Source organism: Vidua chalybeata, chromosome 9, assembly GCF_026979565.1.
Source record: "Vidua chalybeata isolate OUT-0048 chromosome 9, bVidCha1 merged haplotype, whole genome shotgun sequence".
Lineage (NCBI taxonomy): Eukaryota > Metazoa > Chordata > Aves > Passeriformes > Viduidae > Vidua > Vidua chalybeata.
The window spans coordinates 553498-570249 of NC_071538.1; the positions used below are offsets into that span (position 1 = coordinate 553498).

The 16752-nt window shown below is 57.8% G+C and overlaps 2 protein-coding genes across 6 annotated transcripts in view; one reads left to right on the forward strand and one right to left on the reverse strand.

Moving 5' to 3' along the window:
• Positions 1–463: 463 nt before the first annotated feature.
• Positions 464–16752, reverse strand: part of NOS1AP (nitric oxide synthase 1 adaptor protein) — a 42907-nt gene continuing 26618 nt past the window's right edge. The window contains exons 3-12 of one of the 5 annotated variants that reach the window (XM_053950337.1): positions 14010–14102; positions 13556–13614; positions 12841–12949; positions 12518–12659; positions 11159–11298; positions 10457–10624; positions 8311–8476; positions 7614–7763; positions 2691–2958; positions 464–2591 (exon numbers count right to left, since the gene is read on the reverse strand). In XM_053950337.1, coding sequence (XP_053806312.1) covers positions 2099–2591; positions 2691–2958; positions 7614–7763; positions 8311–8476; positions 10457–10624; positions 11159–11298; positions 12518–12659; positions 12841–12949; positions 13556–13614; positions 14010–14102 — 1788 coding nt within the window. In that variant the 3' untranslated portion in view covers positions 464–2098. Of the gene's footprint in view, positions 2592–2690; positions 2959–4789; positions 7764–8310; positions 8477–10456; positions 10625–11158; positions 11299–12517; positions 12660–12840; positions 12950–13555; positions 13630–14009; positions 14103–16752 lie in introns of those variants that run through there. The other 4 variants (XM_053950335.1, XM_053950334.1, XM_053950339.1 and 1 more) reach the window with 4 other exon arrangements.
• On the forward strand, positions 3224–4685 carry SPATA46 (spermatogenesis associated 46). Its single transcript, XM_053950340.1, is given in 3 exon segments — positions 3224–3871; positions 3874–4000; positions 4002–4685. Coding segments are annotated over 3 exon segments (783 nt in total). The 5' UTR covers positions 3224–3684; the 3' UTR covers positions 4471–4685.

Consider the following 16752-nt stretch of genomic DNA (forward strand, 5'->3'; position numbering starts at 1 on the left):
CGGCCTCAGCCCAGACATCCACCAGGGCTTCCGCCGGGGCGCCGTCTCCGCAGTGCCCCCGAGGCCCGGTCCGCTCAGCCCGGGCACAGGCGGGCTCCAGTGGCCTCGATAACCTCGGAGTTCTGTCCCCTCGGCCCGGGCACCGGCGTGCTCCCATTACCGCAGCACCCACGGGATCCGGTCCCCTGTGCCTGGGCACGGGCGGGCTCCAGTGGCCTCGATAACCTCGGAGTTCTGTCCCCTCGGCCCGGGCACCGGCGTGCTCCCATTACCGCAGCACCCACGGGATCCGGTCCCCTGTGCCTGGGCACGGGCGGGCTCCAGCGCCCTCAGCCCAGCCATCACCCAAGCAGAGCAGTTCTCCACCCCAGTCTGGACACCACCAAACTCCCCCTCCGCCTCCTGGCTCCCCACCAGGGTCGTGCAGAGTGTCCTCTCCCATCAAGGGAATGCCACGCATCAGTGGGTACAAAAGAAAAAAAAATTTATTGTGCAATCTGCATCTCTTGTCCCAAACCACACATACGCACCTTGGCAACATAAATAGAGGCACTGGACCAAATGTGAGTGACAACCCTCAAGGGGAAGGTTCCCTTGGGATCACAGCGATTGAAGACGCTGGTTCTTCAGAGAGGGGCTACAAGTCCTGGTTTCCATCAACACCTACATTGCAGTGCAGATCTGGGCAGCACACATACCCCCCCTGAGCGTGGAGGTGGCCATGCACAGCGTGATCACATTGTCACAGGGTGTGTGACACCTCAGCACTGAACATGGGCTCTGTGCAACTCTGCATCCCTTCGCTCCTGAGCAGAGCTTTCCCAGAGTGGAGAGCTGCAGGGCCCCAGTGCCACCATGGCATCGCCACACCAACGGCAAGGACATGGGTGGCTGCTCCCAGGGCAATCAGATTCACGCTCACAGCTTCCTTCCTTCACTGCGATAGCGTGGCTTTGGGTGGGGGAAGACATTTCTTCAGCCCAAACACCCTGTGTGGCCCAGAAGGAGCTGTGAGCAAGCCCATCCATGAGCTCCTGGGTTCCTCCAACCCAGCCTGGGGCTTTGGAGCTTTTCCTCTGAAAACCACCTTTGTGGTGAGGATGTACATAAAAGCTCTAAGCAAAAAGTTCAATCTCACAGCTGCTGCCTTGCACTGGCATAGATGTCACCAGGCTGGCTAACCCCTCCTGTAATCCATGGTGAAACATCATACAGCAGTATCAGAGGACCACGTAGCTTCATGTGTCCCAGTCTCACAGAGACCACTGTCCCAGGACATAAAGGGGAACAGTGACACTGACTCACATGGAGAGGGCTGCCTGCCCGGACAGTTGTCCATGGTGGCTGGGACAAGACCAGGAAACAAGCAGGAGCTGGAAGGGGGTCTCACAGAGAGCTCAGCTAGCGGCTGTGCAGTCCCAGGTGCCCAGCCCTGCGCCCTGACAGAGCCCAGGTCTCCTGCATCTGGGGCTCTACTGCAAGGAGATGGCACTCAGCAGAGTAACCACCACCAGGTGAGCAACTGGAGAAGGCCCTGGACACGTCTGCTGTCCTGGCTCACTGGCACCAGGCACTAGAGCCGGGTGAGCCTGCTGGTACCCCAGGATGGGGTATCTCAGCAGGCACATAGTGTAAGCTGGGAAATCCTCTGGACCAAGGCTGCCAGTGCAGACACGGGGAAGTGTGTAGTGCTTGTGGGATGCTCACAGGATGCTCGCTCCAGCAGAGCCAATGGGGCTTGGGACAGGCTGGCACCTCTACCCCCACGCACCCCCTTGGTTCCCAGTTCAGCAAGGCTCCTGGCTGCAGACAGGGTGGCTGTGGCACTGTAGCAGGACAGGAGCTTGGCACTGACCAGGGTGAATAGGGGCCAGAATGGGACTGCAGAAGCCACGGCAGGACAGGCTGTGCCCCTCCTGGGAATCTGGGGAGAAGCAGGTTGTCATGGCTCCCCAGAGCCCACACCAGGCAACAATGGCTCCTTCTACTCTGAGGCTTCCCCCTTTCCAAAATAATCACCCCAAGAAAGGCAAGTGGCAGTGAGAGATAAGTCTGGGAGAGCCAGCCCCCATGGTGCCCCTGTCACAGCTACCCACTGCTACTCAAAGGACAGTAAGTCAGGATGGGCCCCCTCCACCTCCCAGCCAGGGGTACGTGGCTCTGGCCGCCCTGTGCTCCCTGGTGGCTCGTGCTCCAGCCCTGGTCTCCGTGAGGGCTTCTCTGTGCTGGGTGGCATCTCAGTGGCCCTCTCACCCACTTGCCACTGGCTCTCCTGGCTGCCCTTATGGATGAGGTCGGGCACAGGTAAGGCACTGGTAGGCTGGTCCCTGCTGGGCTCTGGGGTACCCATCACACTGAGGACACCAGGGCATTCTGGAGGAGATGGGTCCCCCAGCCCCAGCTGCTCCTCTGTGGGCTCAAGGCGAGCTGTGGGGGGTTCAGAAGGCTCATCAGTGCCACTCCTTGTGCTGGTCCCCTCTGGCTGTGGAGCAATGAGCATGTCCTGGGGGGTCTTCAGGGCGCGCGGCGTCCGCTTCTTGGTGATGGGGGGCGGCGGTTCCAGCCGGGGAAAGGCATCCAGCCCCACAGCCCTGCAAGCACAGAGGGACAGTTGCATACAGCCCCATGCTGGGCCCCTCCAGCCTGTGCCAATGGCCCTGGCACGGGGTGCACACTGCAGGGACACTCACCCGTCCTCAGCAGCCGGCTGTCCTGTGCCCAGCACAGCGCCCGCGCTGGCGTTCACCTCCATGGCTCCCACGGCGGGCAGGCCGGCCGGCTCCTTGCGGCGCAGGAGGTCATTCACCTTGGCACCCATGGCCTTGCCCAGGTTGCGGAGGTGCTGGCTGCCAGCGGGCCGGCAGGGCTGGGGCAGGGTGCCCACCGCGGCAGGGACGTGCTGTGCCCGTGGCGTGGGTGCCGTGCCGGCGCTGGCGTTCTCAAACATGCTCTGGTCCACTGGAGGGAACAGAGAGGATGTGAGCACAGGGCAGTGCATGCACAGGGGACCAGTGTGGGGCAAGAGAGGGTTAGCAGTGAGCCCAGGACCCCACGTTGGCACTGCCAACACACCGAGAGCTTCTCTTACCTGACACCGAGCGACTTTGGAAGCAGGTTGTGGAAAAAGAGAGAGAGCGAGCATTTACCAGGGGAATGGCAATGGAAGAGGCCTGTCCCTTCCACACTGCCAGGTGAGGCATGCTGCCAACGCCCTGCTCAGATATGTCATGTTGCCCGAAGAGATGGGACTCACATGGAGGTCCCTTTTCAGCCACACCCTGATAAAGCCACAGGGCCTTCTCTTGGGACACCCATGGCGTGGGCTCTGCACTGCCCACCCCACCATGGCACCCTCAGCTCAGCCCAGGCTGGGTCTCTGTGGTGGGTGGCAGCAGGTGCTCGCAGAGGAAAGGGCTCTGCAATCAAACCCCACCTCTCAGCTACACTGGCTTCTCCACCACATCTTCCCAGCTAGAGTCTTTGAAGCAGTGGGGGCTGCCCCCAGGAGCTCAAACCCCCATGGCTGCCTCCATGTCAGAGTGGGTCTGTGTGATGGCTCCAGCTAGTTCCTGGGTGAGCATGGTGCTGTTCTGGGGCCTTGCTGCCCATCAGCATCCTCTGCCCAACTCTACCTCTGCATCCTGAAGGCACATACTGGGACAGAGACAACCACCTCCACATCCCATGGGACAGGCAGAGAGGAAGGGTTCCCAGCACTGCTCCAACCTCCTGGTGGGCTGGACTCTTACAGGGACCCCCAAGTCACTGCAGGCCCTTTCCTCTGCATTTTGTGGCCCCAAAGTCCTGCTAAACAGCAAGCTCCCTGCCTGCACCTGCAGCATCTACCAGCCCTGGGGTTCATCCTACAGCTATTCATCTGCACCAAGAGAGCCACCCAGCAGTGCCTCTCCTCCAGCCTGGACCCCAGCTCTCGGGAGCGTGAGCAGCCTGCTAACCTCTTGAAGAGCTCTCTTCTGGCTCCTCAGATGACTTCCAGCCCCTGAGAGGGAGACGCTGGCCAGCAGCAGAGCCAGCATTATGGTCCAGGACAAACTCACTGCTTCCAAGTGCCAGCCTGTGCTCCAGCGTGGCTACCAGTGCACGTTGTGCTGCCCCATCTTCCCCACACCGTGGCTGCTCAAGACCCACATCCAGCACAGCTCCCAGGAGGGCTACAGCTGCAAGGGGTTCTACCGCAGGCCTCAGGTCCTGGGGGAGCAGGAGCTCAAGGCACAGGAGGCTGCAGATCCCGGGGTGCCGGCTGCCCCAGCAGCCAGGCGGCTGCCACTGGAGGGCACTGCTCCATCACTGCTGCCAGCAGCAGGACGAATTGTTTCAGGAGCAGTCAGCTCCTGCCTGCGCGCTGTTTTTGCCTACACAACACTTCTGCCATCCTTTAAGAGAGGCTCTTCCCTATTTTTCCTTCTCCAGCTGCCAAAAATTTCCCGAGCCCCTGGAAGTGCCGATTAGCATCTCTGTGGGGAGCTCTGCAGATGCCAGGAAGCCCCTGGAACCCTCCAGCTGTTGGATCAGCAGCCCTGAGATGAGCAGCGCAGTGGCTGAAGGGCAAGACTGAAACACCTCTGCTCCCAGCAATATTCTGGGCACCTTGCTCTCGTGGGCATCCTGTGGCTAGCACCACAGGCAGGGGTCCCACAGGAGAGGAAGCTTAGGTTGGAGGGAGTCTCTGCAAGGCCAGAGGATGCCACTGCTGGTGCTGGCACCCAGCATGGAGAGGGAAGGAAGTACAGAAAGAGACAGTCAGTGAGAAGAAAGAGACAACAGAAAGCCTTGAGAAATAGAAAGATTTATTTAGCAAAAGCCAGTTGACTAATGACAACACCCAAGGGTTAAGTGCACTTACATTGACAGATTGGCTTCCCAGATAGATTGAGTCAACAGTTAGTAGTACGACAGTTGTAGGAAAAGAAAGGACAAAAAATATAGCTATAAAACCCCTGTCAAGGTCTATAACAAAAGTGAGAGGCTAGAGAGGAGTCTTGGAGGCAGCGCTGACTTAGGAGGGGTCATTTACATGTGTACACCCATGGTGCAGCATGAGGCTGGCAGGATCCTACCCAGCCCCGGCAGCACCCCCTCAGCCTGCGGGGCACCTGCCCCTGTCCCCTGTGGGCAGAGCATGGGGCACATCTGGTCCTGCCAGCCCCTCGCGGGACATGGCCTGAGCTCCGTGTGTGCAGCAGGGATGGACCAGAGCAGTGGCTCAGGAGATGGCTCCCCCCACCTGCTTCCTGAGGCAGCCCAGCCTGGAAGAGACCTCTCTCCCTTCATCTGCCCTGTGTGTACAACTGAGCTCCTGGCTGTTCTTTCCCCTGAATGGTCTCTCTGCCCACATGGAAATCCCTGTCCAACTCAGCCATCCCTACCCTGTAAGTGCCATGCCTTGTGCGTGCTGTCATGCCCACTTCTTCCTCCTAGCTGGACCAACCTTGCACCCCTTGCTTTCACCTTCAACTGCTGCGAGCTGGCAGTGGCGTGTCGGGTCCCCAGCAGAGGGGCTGGCACACAGCTGTCCCCACAGCCGTGCAGGACAGGGCATTTGGAGGCAGTGGTGCCTAGAGGACAGGAGCACCACGTACCAAACAGCACCCTCTCTCACTCTGCCTGCTCTGTGGCTGGTGCACAGCTCCCCTGGACACCAGGGCACTGCTGGGGACACTGAAACATGTCCTTTTTTCCTTCCCACTAGCTCCTCAAGTCCACCCAGTCCTGTCACGTGGTGGAGGGTGCATAGCAAAGCTCGTGCTGACCCCGGGGGTCTAATCCACACACCCCTCAGCAGCTCTCAGTCCCAAGGGGACCAGGGCAGAGAGAAGCGATGGACTTTCCTCAGCAGCCAGGCTAAGCCCTGGAGGAGAGCAAGAGGTGGTGTCAGCCAGGGGTTAGTTGCAGACAGATTGAGCAGAGACAGAGCTGGTGAAGGTGAGAGCAGCAAGGAAGCAACAAAGCAAAGCAGAAGCAGGATAGGAGGGAGGATGGGGAGGAAGACAACCGTGCCAAATCCCCACCTCATCAAGTACTTCCACATGAAGCAGGGTGGACATCAGGACTTTGGTTCATACCCCTTCCAATCTTGGCCTCTTAGAGGCTCAGCACCAGGCAGGTGATAAAAGTGTTTGCAGAAAAGGAACAAGCTCTGGATCCCTTGGAGGGCCCCACAGATGGCTTTCAGCCATAAGTGTTTCGAGAGCTGGTGGGGAGCCCCTGTGATCCTGCATTCACTTTTCCAGAGGGTGCAAACCAGAGGTGTGATGAAGCACCCCTGCAGACACCAGCAGTTCACTCCCCATCGAAGGCTGGAAGTGTGCTCATCCCTGAAGATGCCAATGCCAGCACTGCAGCTCCCAGCCTTGGTCTGGGGTAAAACAACTGCTTGGAAATTGGAGGGTTTGTCTATAAAGCAAAGCAGGCAGTTTGTGGTGATCGGAAGTGCTTGAAAATGTGCCTTGAGAGCATGAAAAAGGCTTTGAAACCTGGCAGCTGTGCCTAGGAGCCAAATTATTAGATAAGGAGGAGGACACTCCACAGCTTGATGCTGCATGCCCTGGCTCCCTGCTCCACACTGCACTGTGCCTTCCTCTTTGCTCCGCAGCCTGGCAGATGAGCGAGCTCTGCCTGGAAGCCCTCCACCTGCCTTGGCACAGATAAACCCTTGTCCTGAAAGTGCCACATCCCCCTGCCAACCACTACCTGCACCTGGCCAGCCTGTGCAACCTCATCTCGCCCCTTCAAATCCTTTCCAGGCTCATCCCCACTGTCCCTCAATGCCTCACTTCTCACTCACAGACCCACTCTGACAGTGCACTGTCACCAACCCTCATTTAGCATGGCCCTGTACTTGTCCCCCACCCTGCCTACCACACAGAGAACCAGACCAGCTGCTCTGTCCTTGCTCACCACCTTGGAGCTGCCCTCTCAGCCCCTCTTGTCCCCGCTCACTGCCCTAGACTGCTTTCCCATTCCCCCAGCAAAACCCTTCCTCTGCTTTCCCCAGCGGTAGCAGAGGCTAATCCAGCAGAAGTCCCTTACCCCTGCCTGACCTTGACACAGTTTGAAGGGAGACGGGGCCAGGGGGGAGCACAAGGAGCTGTCAGCTCTGTCTGCCGCAAAGGAGCGATGCTGCCGCGTGCCGGAGCACAGCACGCCCGGCACACGCCCTGGGCACGGCTCCATCCTCACCTCCAAACACTCCCGACTGGGTGCTGGAATCCTCCTGCTCCCTCCTCTGCCCCCCCTCCCTCTGGGCTGTCCTGTCCCTGCCAGGGCCATGGGGCTGCGGCTGGGGTCCTTCCCAGCTCCAGCAGGTCCCAGCTGCTCTGCACCACCTCCTGCTGACCCCTACACCGCGATCTCGTCCTCCAGGCTGTCGCCCAGGTCCTGCCTGGGCTGGACGTGGAGCAGGTGCGGCGGTTCCTCCTGGGACCAGGAGTCACGCTCCTCGCTCTCGTCCGTGTTGGACTCGTACTCGGAGGCGATGCCTGACTCGCGGAACTTGATGAGCTCCAGGCTGCCCAGGGCTGGCTCCGGGGCGGGCGGCCCCGAGTCCGGCAGAAAGCGGTAGCACTCCAGCTTCACCAGACAGTCGTTCCTACCTATGGGGCTGCCCATGGTGCCGGGGAATGCTGAGCCGGGGCCCAGCGGCGGCGGGTGGGTGTCCTCGGGCTGCGGGGTGGTCGGGTCGCAGAGCACGGGGAGGACGTTGGAGCGGAAGGTGATCTCCAGCAGACTGTCCTGGGAGCCTGCTGCAAAAGAAGAGCACGGCTAAGAGGCCCAGCTTGCCTGGGCAACCCCTGGCCACCATGGCTGGCTGCACACTGGCCAGAGGAGGACAGTCTGAGGTCATTTGGGTATCAACCTCTCCACTCTTGCTGTTTTGAGGGGCTTATTTGGTGTCACTAATGCCAGGAGCTGCTGCTGGCCAACAAAGGGTCAGTTCTCCAGGACAAGCCCAGCTCCTGCAAAGAGCTTGATGGCCACATCTGTTGGAGAGGAAAGTCTAACAGGGGCTCTTGGGCAGGTATGGAGCTGGCCTGGAGCATGCAGCCACTGGGGAAAGCAGACATACAGCTGATGGAGGTAGGTGACTACCTGTCCATACAGCCCTCCCCGAGCCCCTTCCCATGCTGCATGCCAGCACCCTGCTGCACACACACAAGCCAGGTGGGCACAAATATCCCTCTGAACAAAATAACTGGAAATGCACAAAAAACCCTAAGCAAAACACCTGCATGCATGTCCCCCACAGCCCTGGCTAGCTGCGAGGGGAGAGGAATGGGCGGCAGTGCTTACTGGTCGTGTTCCCCGCCAGCTTCAGCTCCAGCTCCTGCACCTGTTTGACCAGGAGTGAGATGTGCTGCAGCAAGTCCTTGTTCTGGAGCAGGAGCTGGTGCACACGAGCCTGGGCCTCCAGCCGTGCCGCTGCTTCTGCTGCCAGCTGGTCCTTCAGCAGGTGGACCTGGGCAGGATACAGCGGGTGAGCACGGCACAGGCTACTTGAGGGCTGAGGGCTTCAACTTTGGCCATCCCTGCTCATCTCCCAGGGCTCACCAGCATCCCAACCCATGGTGTGATGAAGCAGCCATTCCCTGCAGGTACTGCAGATGTGATGGGGAGCGTGTGGGTGGAGTCACACCAGGACTGAGCACATTGTCCCCTGGCCTCCCTGACAGAAAAGCTCAAGGCTAGGCGGGCAGCACTGGCTGAACTGTCAGTGCTACATGTGAGCTGCAGATGTGCATGGAAAGGGCAGCCCAGGAGGAGCCAGATGGATGCAGCAGAGGAGACACGCTGTACCGACCGGATGGTGCTGCAGGTGCGTGAGGGCACAGCTGTGCAGCAGAGCTGACCCTGGAAAAGCTGTCTTTTTGAGCAGCTTTCCCAGAAACAGGGCCCAGCCAGTGGCCTCTGTCACAGGGAGTGGCTGGAGCACCACAGGTGGCAGGGTGCTGCTGAGGGGGGCCAGCTCTGGGGTGCAAGCTGGCTGCTTAGCCTGGCTCTGGGAAGTAATGCCTGCAGGGAGCCCAGAGGCAAGACCACCACTGATTTCAGCACAAGTACCTCTGTGCAAACATCTGTGTCCCCAGAACCATGCCCCCGAGGGCAGAAAGCTGGAAGCTCCTGCCCAGGGCAGCTCTCTGATCTGAGAGGGAGATCTGAGCAGGGAGAACCCCAGAAACATACACTGCACAGGGAACAGTAGTGACCTGGGGGCCACTTTGGCTCAGCAGCCCATCCTGGCACCCACCCAAAGCTCCTACAACTGCTCCAGCAAGGACTGGAACCAGGAAAGCACAGATTTACAACTAAACAAAAAAAACCAAAAAAACAAAAACCAAAAAAAAACAAAAACAAAAACAAAAAAACCAACCAACCAACAACAAAAAAAAAAACCCACAAAAACAAAAAAAAAACAAACAAAAAACACCAAAAAACCAAAACAAACACCCAAAAAATCAAACAAAAAAAATTCTAAAACAAAAATAATCCGAAAACAAAAATATCCCCACCAAACACAAAAGGCTATTTTTCTGTGGCCTAGAAAGTGACCTTGAGGAAGAAGAGGAAGCTCTCTGTACCTGCCAAGCTGTGAGCTGCTGCTGCAGCTGCAGGGCCCCTGAATCTGCCCAGCTGGGGGCCACCTGGCCCCACAGATGGGTACTGAGAGGCAGGCAGCTGTTGCCCAAACGTGGCCAGCAAGGTGGCACAGCAGTGTCCTTGGCAGAGCTGAGCTAAAGCACAGCGAGCTGGGAGTGACAGGAGACCAGGCAAAGGACTGGGATTTACAGCTTTCTGTGAAGCCAGACCAAGAGTGAGGGGTGCAATATTTTACACTTTAAGCAGGTACCACGGAGCCTTTTGAATTGTGATCAACACTATACTTGGACAGACACAAAGGATTCCCCAATAATGCAGATCCCTCTTCCACAGGGGAAAGCAACTTGACAGTCTGTGATCCCAAAAGGCATGTGGGCCCTGGAGGCAGCAGCTCAGCCAGACCTGATCAACAAATACTGATCTACTGATGTGAGAGCAGCAAAGCCATGGGGCAGCACAGAAAGGCTGCTGGAGCCCATCGCTTGGGCCCTGAAAAAAGCTGATGAATTGCAGTGAGCTCAGTGCAGGGTCAGGGAACGAGTAAATCTCAGGTAATGAGTTGGATAAAGCAGCCAGAGCTGCTTCAATGAGAAACAGCTGCAAGGAGAATGAGCTGCCAGCCGCACAGCCCAGGCACGCCAGTCACCGGGGCAGGGCACTGGCGAGCAGAGAGGGGCCAAAGGCCCCAGACACCTGGTGGCAAGCACCTCATGGAGCCCCCTCCCCATGGAGCTGCCTGCCTTCAACGCTGCCTCCAGGCAGGAGACACCAGCAGCACCAAGGGGCTCAGTAGTGTACCCCAGCCCCGCCACTGCCCCTGGGAAAGAATGGAGGGGAGAACCTGTGCCACGGCCACTTGTGTCTGCTGCTGCTGCTGCTGCAGGAGCTGCTGGAGAAGCTGCATCTGGTGGTGGGCAGAGAGGGGTGTTCCCAGGTCAGGCAGCTGGGCAGATGAGGGCAGCAGCATCTTGGGTGATGCTGTCAGGATATCTTCGGGGTGGAGGCAGCTCTGCAAAACACCAGTGTTGAAGATGTGATCCCCTGGCACTCACCTCACAAAGCCACCGGGCACACATGAGCTTTGGCACAGAGCAGCCACGCTAAATACCCAGAAAAGAAGCAGCTGCACTCACAGCTAATGCACACTTTGCTGAGGGTGCTTACAACATTTGAAAACAGTACTTTTTCGGTTTCAACAACAACCCACAAACTTTTGTAGAAAATTCTCAAAAAGGCTGACACTTCCCATGGGAATTTCCACTGTACCAAAAAAGTCTGCTACTTTTGTGTTTTTGCTGGAAAAAAAAGCCCCTATCAGCTCTGCCCCAAGCCCTTTCCGTGTGGCTGCACATAGCTCTCCCCACTGGGCCCCAGCCAAAGGGCAGCCCTGCAGCAGCAGACTGCTTTGATCTGGAAGCTGAGGAATGCTGCACAATCCTTCCCGACCCCTGGGCCCTCAGGATGCAGTCAGAGTTGTGGGGCTGGGGCCGTGCTACCCCCTGAGAGTGGAGGGCAGGGACCCCGGGCTCAGTGTGGCACCCACCTCCTTGCCCACAGCATCAAGGTCGGTGACGCCGCGGCTGAAGTCCAGGATGTCGGCTCCAGGCAGCGGCAGCTCCACGGCGTCGATGTCGGTCTCCTCGGCGGAGGCGGCCGCTCTCTCCACGCCGGAGAGGCGACAGGCTGCAGGAGCAGGGTCAGGGCAGGGCACGGCCTGCCTGCCCCTGGAGCTCGCCACGTCTCGCCCGTGCCATGGGCAGCGATACCCACCGTGGGTCCCCACCGCCCCCCTGCCACCCACCCTGCGGCCCTGACAGAGAGACACGGCTGCTCTTCCTGCTGCTGCTCCCCGGGAGGAGGCTTGCAGCTAAAAACACATCCAGCCCCAGCACACCAAACCTGGGGAACGGCAGCCAAAAGCCCTGATGTAGGACAAACGGGCCACCGAGAACAGAAAACACAGATAAAGCTGAAGAAAGGTAAACAAGAGATTATGGGAAAGAAAAACAAAAAACAGATGCTCTGAATTCCCCAGGGAGCTGCATATTGTGGCCAGGACATTGTGTGAGGAAAACCAAACAATGACCGGTCCAGGGCAGCCCAATGATTAGGTTATCAGGACAGCACTGGTTACAGAGGCAAGCAGGAAACCACAGCCCAGCCCAGGCAGGCAAGCTGGGATGTGGGGGATCCAGCACACAGCAGAGCAAGGCAGGGCAGGGCAGGGCAGGGCAGGGCAGGGCAGGGCAGGGAATCCACACACACACAGGCAGCAGGACCTGCCAGTGTCCCATCTGGCGCTGGAAGGGTTTGACTAACCTCTCATAGAACTTCTGCCTCCCCTCCAGCACAGGCACCGGTGCCAAGGAGCAAGGCTGCTCCCTGGGACCCTGCACAGCTCAGGGTGATGGGGCTGGACCAGCAGCCCCCCAGCCAGGCATCCCTGCGCCCTCTACACACAGGGCTGAGAAGGAGCAGGGTCTGCAGCCTGCCTGCACTCCTGACAGATTGATGGGAGAGCACAAACACAGCTATGTCCATTCTGGGAACTGCAGAGAGGACACGAGGAAGGTATGTGCTTGGGGCCCCTTGTGCGGAAGCAGCAAGGGAATGTGAGGGAATGTTTGCAGCGTGTGCAGCCAAGGACAGAGCAGAGCCCCGGGCACTGCTAATGGGCTCTCAGCAAGGGGGATGTCTGAGAGGATCATGGCTAACACCTAGAGAAGGTTCCTCGCTGGGCAAGATCCCAGCTTGAGCCTGGAGCACAGCAGGCCAGATTGCTGTGCAAATCCATTGCCCAGAGGTGTCAGCCATCAAGGGGCAGTACGGGAAGACAGTGCCCCTGTGAACCACGCTTGCCAGGCTCTGGGGGCCCCACGCCACCCCCACCTTTGCAGAATACCTGGGATGTCCAGGTCATCTCCGTTCCTCTCACTGTCTGCGTCCTCCTGGCCATCGGCGTTTTGCTGGGTGTGCTGCAGGCTCAGCTTGTGGCACACCTCGAACGCCTGCCCCACTGTCCGCACGATGCGCATGGCTTGGCTCTGCCGGGGAGGGGAGGGGACATGTCACTTCAGCTGGGCTGCCTCTGCGTGGTGACCCCCCCAGGCAGGCACAGCTCTCAGGGGTCTCTGTGCTGCCACAGGGCCTCAGATCCACGGGGTCCTGCCCCAGCTGCTCCACCCAGAGCACACCAGGACGAGATGTGCATCCTGGCACTTTTACCTTCTTCTTGGACTTGAAGACGTTGCACCTGAAGACATTGCTAGACCCATCCCTGGCAATGTAGCTAAAGATCTTTAGGTCCTGGGAGTCATGAGATACATAGAATATCCTGCAAGGACAGAATGGAAGGTAGGATATAAGCATACACATTACCCACATGCCCAGGAGACTGCCAAGGCCACAACCAATGCTTCCCATGGCACGGGGTGCTGCAGATGCCCAACCTCTGCAGCACATCCCTGCTAAAGCCCATCAAAATTTTTTTTGGCAGTGGTTTTACCTCAGCTGGGAAAATTTGCCTGCTGATTCAACAGCAGCAAACATTTTGCAAAGGCAGCACAGGACTTCTCTGCTCAGCCCCCAGGGACAGCATCAGTGGCTCAGGAGCCCTCCAGGGATGGAAAAGAGCAAACTCCACTCCTGGCCTGCTCACAGAGCAGGATGCCTTGGCCAGGTGCCTGCCACCCCCTCCCCAGCATGGCTGGGGGCCTCTCTCGCTCCAGTTTGGCCTCAATGGGACAGACACCCCCTGCTCTTGGCTTTTGGGAAGAAGATGGAGGAGGAGAGCTGGGGGCTTCGGGAAGCTCCATGAGCCGCCCCCCGCAGGATGGTGGCGGCTCTCCAGTGCCCAGTGCCCAGCACGGTGCTGGTGTGGTATGGGTAAGGAGCACGGCAGAGCCACGCAAGCCTCTGTCCCCTCACCCAACGGCCTTACCTGTAGATGGGATCATGCATAACGAGCATTTTGTTCTCGTCCCAGGCCCATTCTTTTTTCTGCAATGAAAGAAGCTGAAAATGAGTACGTCAGATGCTGTCCTTGAGAACAAGGACAGGGCAGAGGGAGAGTCCAGGGACATACTTGGGAAGCTCTTGTCATAGCTCTGCTGCTTCTCCCCTGCAACCCTTTGGCCAGGGTTGGGTCCTGTTGAGGACCAGCCACATCCCACATCACCTCCCACAGGACACCCCGAGCCCCTTCTGCACACAGCAGGACCGCCTCAGCCACTCTGCAGGAACATGACTCACACAAGGCTGACCCCAGCCCATGCCTCCCTCTCCCAGCCCACCAGAGTTTCCCAGAAGTTCAAGGATGCTGCAAGGTCCTTGCACCAGGAGGGGAGGGGTTCTGCTGCTGAGGCACTGCTGCCCCAGGGACCAGTGCTGCCTACCTTCTTCTTCTTCTTCAGAATGACCTTCACACCGTCCACCGACACGATGAGATTCACTTTCTTCTTCTTGATATTCTTGGCTTTAAACTCATACTGAGGGAGATAGAAGAAAACACCTGAATTAGCCTTCCTGTACCAGGAGAGCCCCAGGGAGGGATGAAGAGGCCTGGATAGGAAGGGGCAAGAGGGACAGGGGCAGGTTCTCCTGATCCCACATCAACCATGCTAGGACAGGACGAGGGGTCTTTTTGCCCTGTAGTGTCTCCGTGCCCAGCATCTGGAAGAGCACACACCGAAGCAATCCAGCCCTTGGATGTGGATAATGCTTTACCCAGTACAAGATGCTGCTGGGAATGTTAGCTTGGGTTTCAAAGACACTTGGTCCTCCCCTCTGAAGGGCTGTGCCTCCCCAGAGAGGGACCACCATGCTCCCAAGGATCTGCAGCCCGGCTGTGCTTGCCCCGCTGGCTTGTGGCCATTGCTGAGCTCTGGAAAGTGAAATGCCATTTTGAGTTGGGTATTTTTGGGCTCAGTATAAAACTGAAGATGATCTCTGAGGATTCTGTGAACCCCTCCAGGGGAGATGAGATAATGCAATTACCCACCTCAATTAGAAGTTTCCAGACAGGAAAAAATCCCAACAGGAACTTACAAAGATCAGTGACTAAACACAAAACTCTGCTCTGGCCTGGGGAAAGAATGAGATTCCCCCCAAATCCACCCACTTTGGCATTTAGAGTGTTACAAGCGGAGAGAAGGCTGGCAGAGGAGTAGGCTAAATAAGCCATTTGGGCTGATCTTGTTGTGGGACTTTTGAGGAGTCACCAGTCACCGTGACTGGTTTGCCACAGGTACAGCCACACCAGGCACGTGATATGCTGGTCCCACTTGCAGGGAGCTGTGCACAGCCACGAGGACAGACCCTCTGTGCCCAGAAAAAGCCCTGCATCCTGCCCCTCGCCTGCTTGAGGCAGAGGACTTGATTTGTCCTCTCCCCATTTCGGCAGTGTCTCTGCAGAGGGAGCGGTGCCCTGCCTGCAGCCCGTGCCAGCCTCGCTGTGACATTTCCAGCACCACGTGATGCATCAGCTCTGGCAGCCAGAGCCAGCAGGCAGGAAAAGCTGCTGGCCCTGACCTGTGATCAAATGATAAAAGACCTGAAAGCACAATTCCTCAAAGCCATTTAAAATGGCTGAAGGGGATGGGAGATTCAGAAGGCTTGGGAAACAGTGCAGGGGAATGCAGCTCCGCCCTCCCCGAGCGCTGACCAGGCAAGCCCACCCACACTGGGGCTGAAGCCATGGTGATGGGCTGGAGAAAGCAGAGGTCAGGCTCCCACTGTGCCTTCGTCAGCCTCAAAGCCCCCAGCACATCCCCATATGCTGCTTGCATGGATTATTCCTCATGGAGAGAAGGGTCTCACCAAAGAACCCACCGGCGTAGGCTTCCAAGTGCCATCCCCATCATTACCAGCAGAGATGAAACTGCATTCAAGACCCCCTTCTTTGTGTCTTGTCAGGGCACTAGACCGGTGCCTGGTACCTAACACTAAAGAAATGTCTTGATTTAGCCCTGAAAAGGTGAGCTTTGGCCTGACTACCTTGCAGTAATTATCCCAGTCCTTTCTGAGGCTCTGCATGTGATTTTCCAGGAGCTGCAGGCTGATCTGGAAGCTCTCTGCAGCATCCAGGGTGACTGCATGACACCTTGGGTGCTGATGCCTGATTTATTGGTCCTAACGATCACTGATTATACACATCCAGTTGCATTTTGGAGCTCCTGGTCCTGTGGGGTTTCTACTCTGGGCTACCCCAAATGCAGCTGATGTGGGCTTGGAAGAGTGAAAAATATCTCAGGGTAAGACAGGCTATTTTTAATATGTTTTTTGAGCGAGTAACAGCCCCAGGGCAGCAATGCAGACAAGCCAAGAGGTTTCAGCAAAGATGCTACCCAGCTCTGGCACATTTCAGGGACAGAATCATGCAGAGCTCCTTGGAGAGCCTTCCACAATCCCTGGCTGCAGGCAAAGGATTCTGCCCGGGTTCGCCCTGAGCCTGGCACTGGGGAGTGCTGTGGGAAGAGCTGCTGAGCCTCTGCTGTGCTGAAGCCAAAACCCCCTTGTGCCTGGGTCACGGCAAAACTCCAGCAAAACCCACTGGAAGCAAAGAAGTCAAATTCTCAGAAGGGCCGAACAGACAGATTTGTTAAGCCCTTCCATAAATCCAGGCCTTTATCCTGACACCGACTGGAGAGCCAGGCTCCTTTGCAAGCCTGAGCCATGTGCTTAGGGAGCTGCTGCCCATCCCAGCCCATCCAGAGCTCACTAGAGCCCAGTGGCTCTCTGGGACGCGCTCCACAGCGCAGCTCCAGCCGGCAGAACGCCAATGAACTCAAGCCCACTGGGGCTCCAGTGCAACACTAACCATCATTTAGTAACAAACAGCCAGGAGGAGCATTGGACAGGACAGCGATTCAGCCCAGCTGCCTCTCGCATCCCAGGGCTCTGCAGGGAAAGCATGCTGGGTCCCACGGGCCAGGAGATGCCATTGCTGATTTTGAGGGGCTTCCTAATTTGGTCTAAGGAAGTGTCAGCTTTGTGCAGTTCCTCTGAGTGAGAGCTGAGCCACAGAGACTGCAAGGGGTGAAACCAAAACCCTTTCCTTAACGGGGCCATTGAAGAACATCTCTGTACAACTGAGCAGAGGCAAGGGGTGAAACCAAAACCCTTTCCTTAACGGGGCCA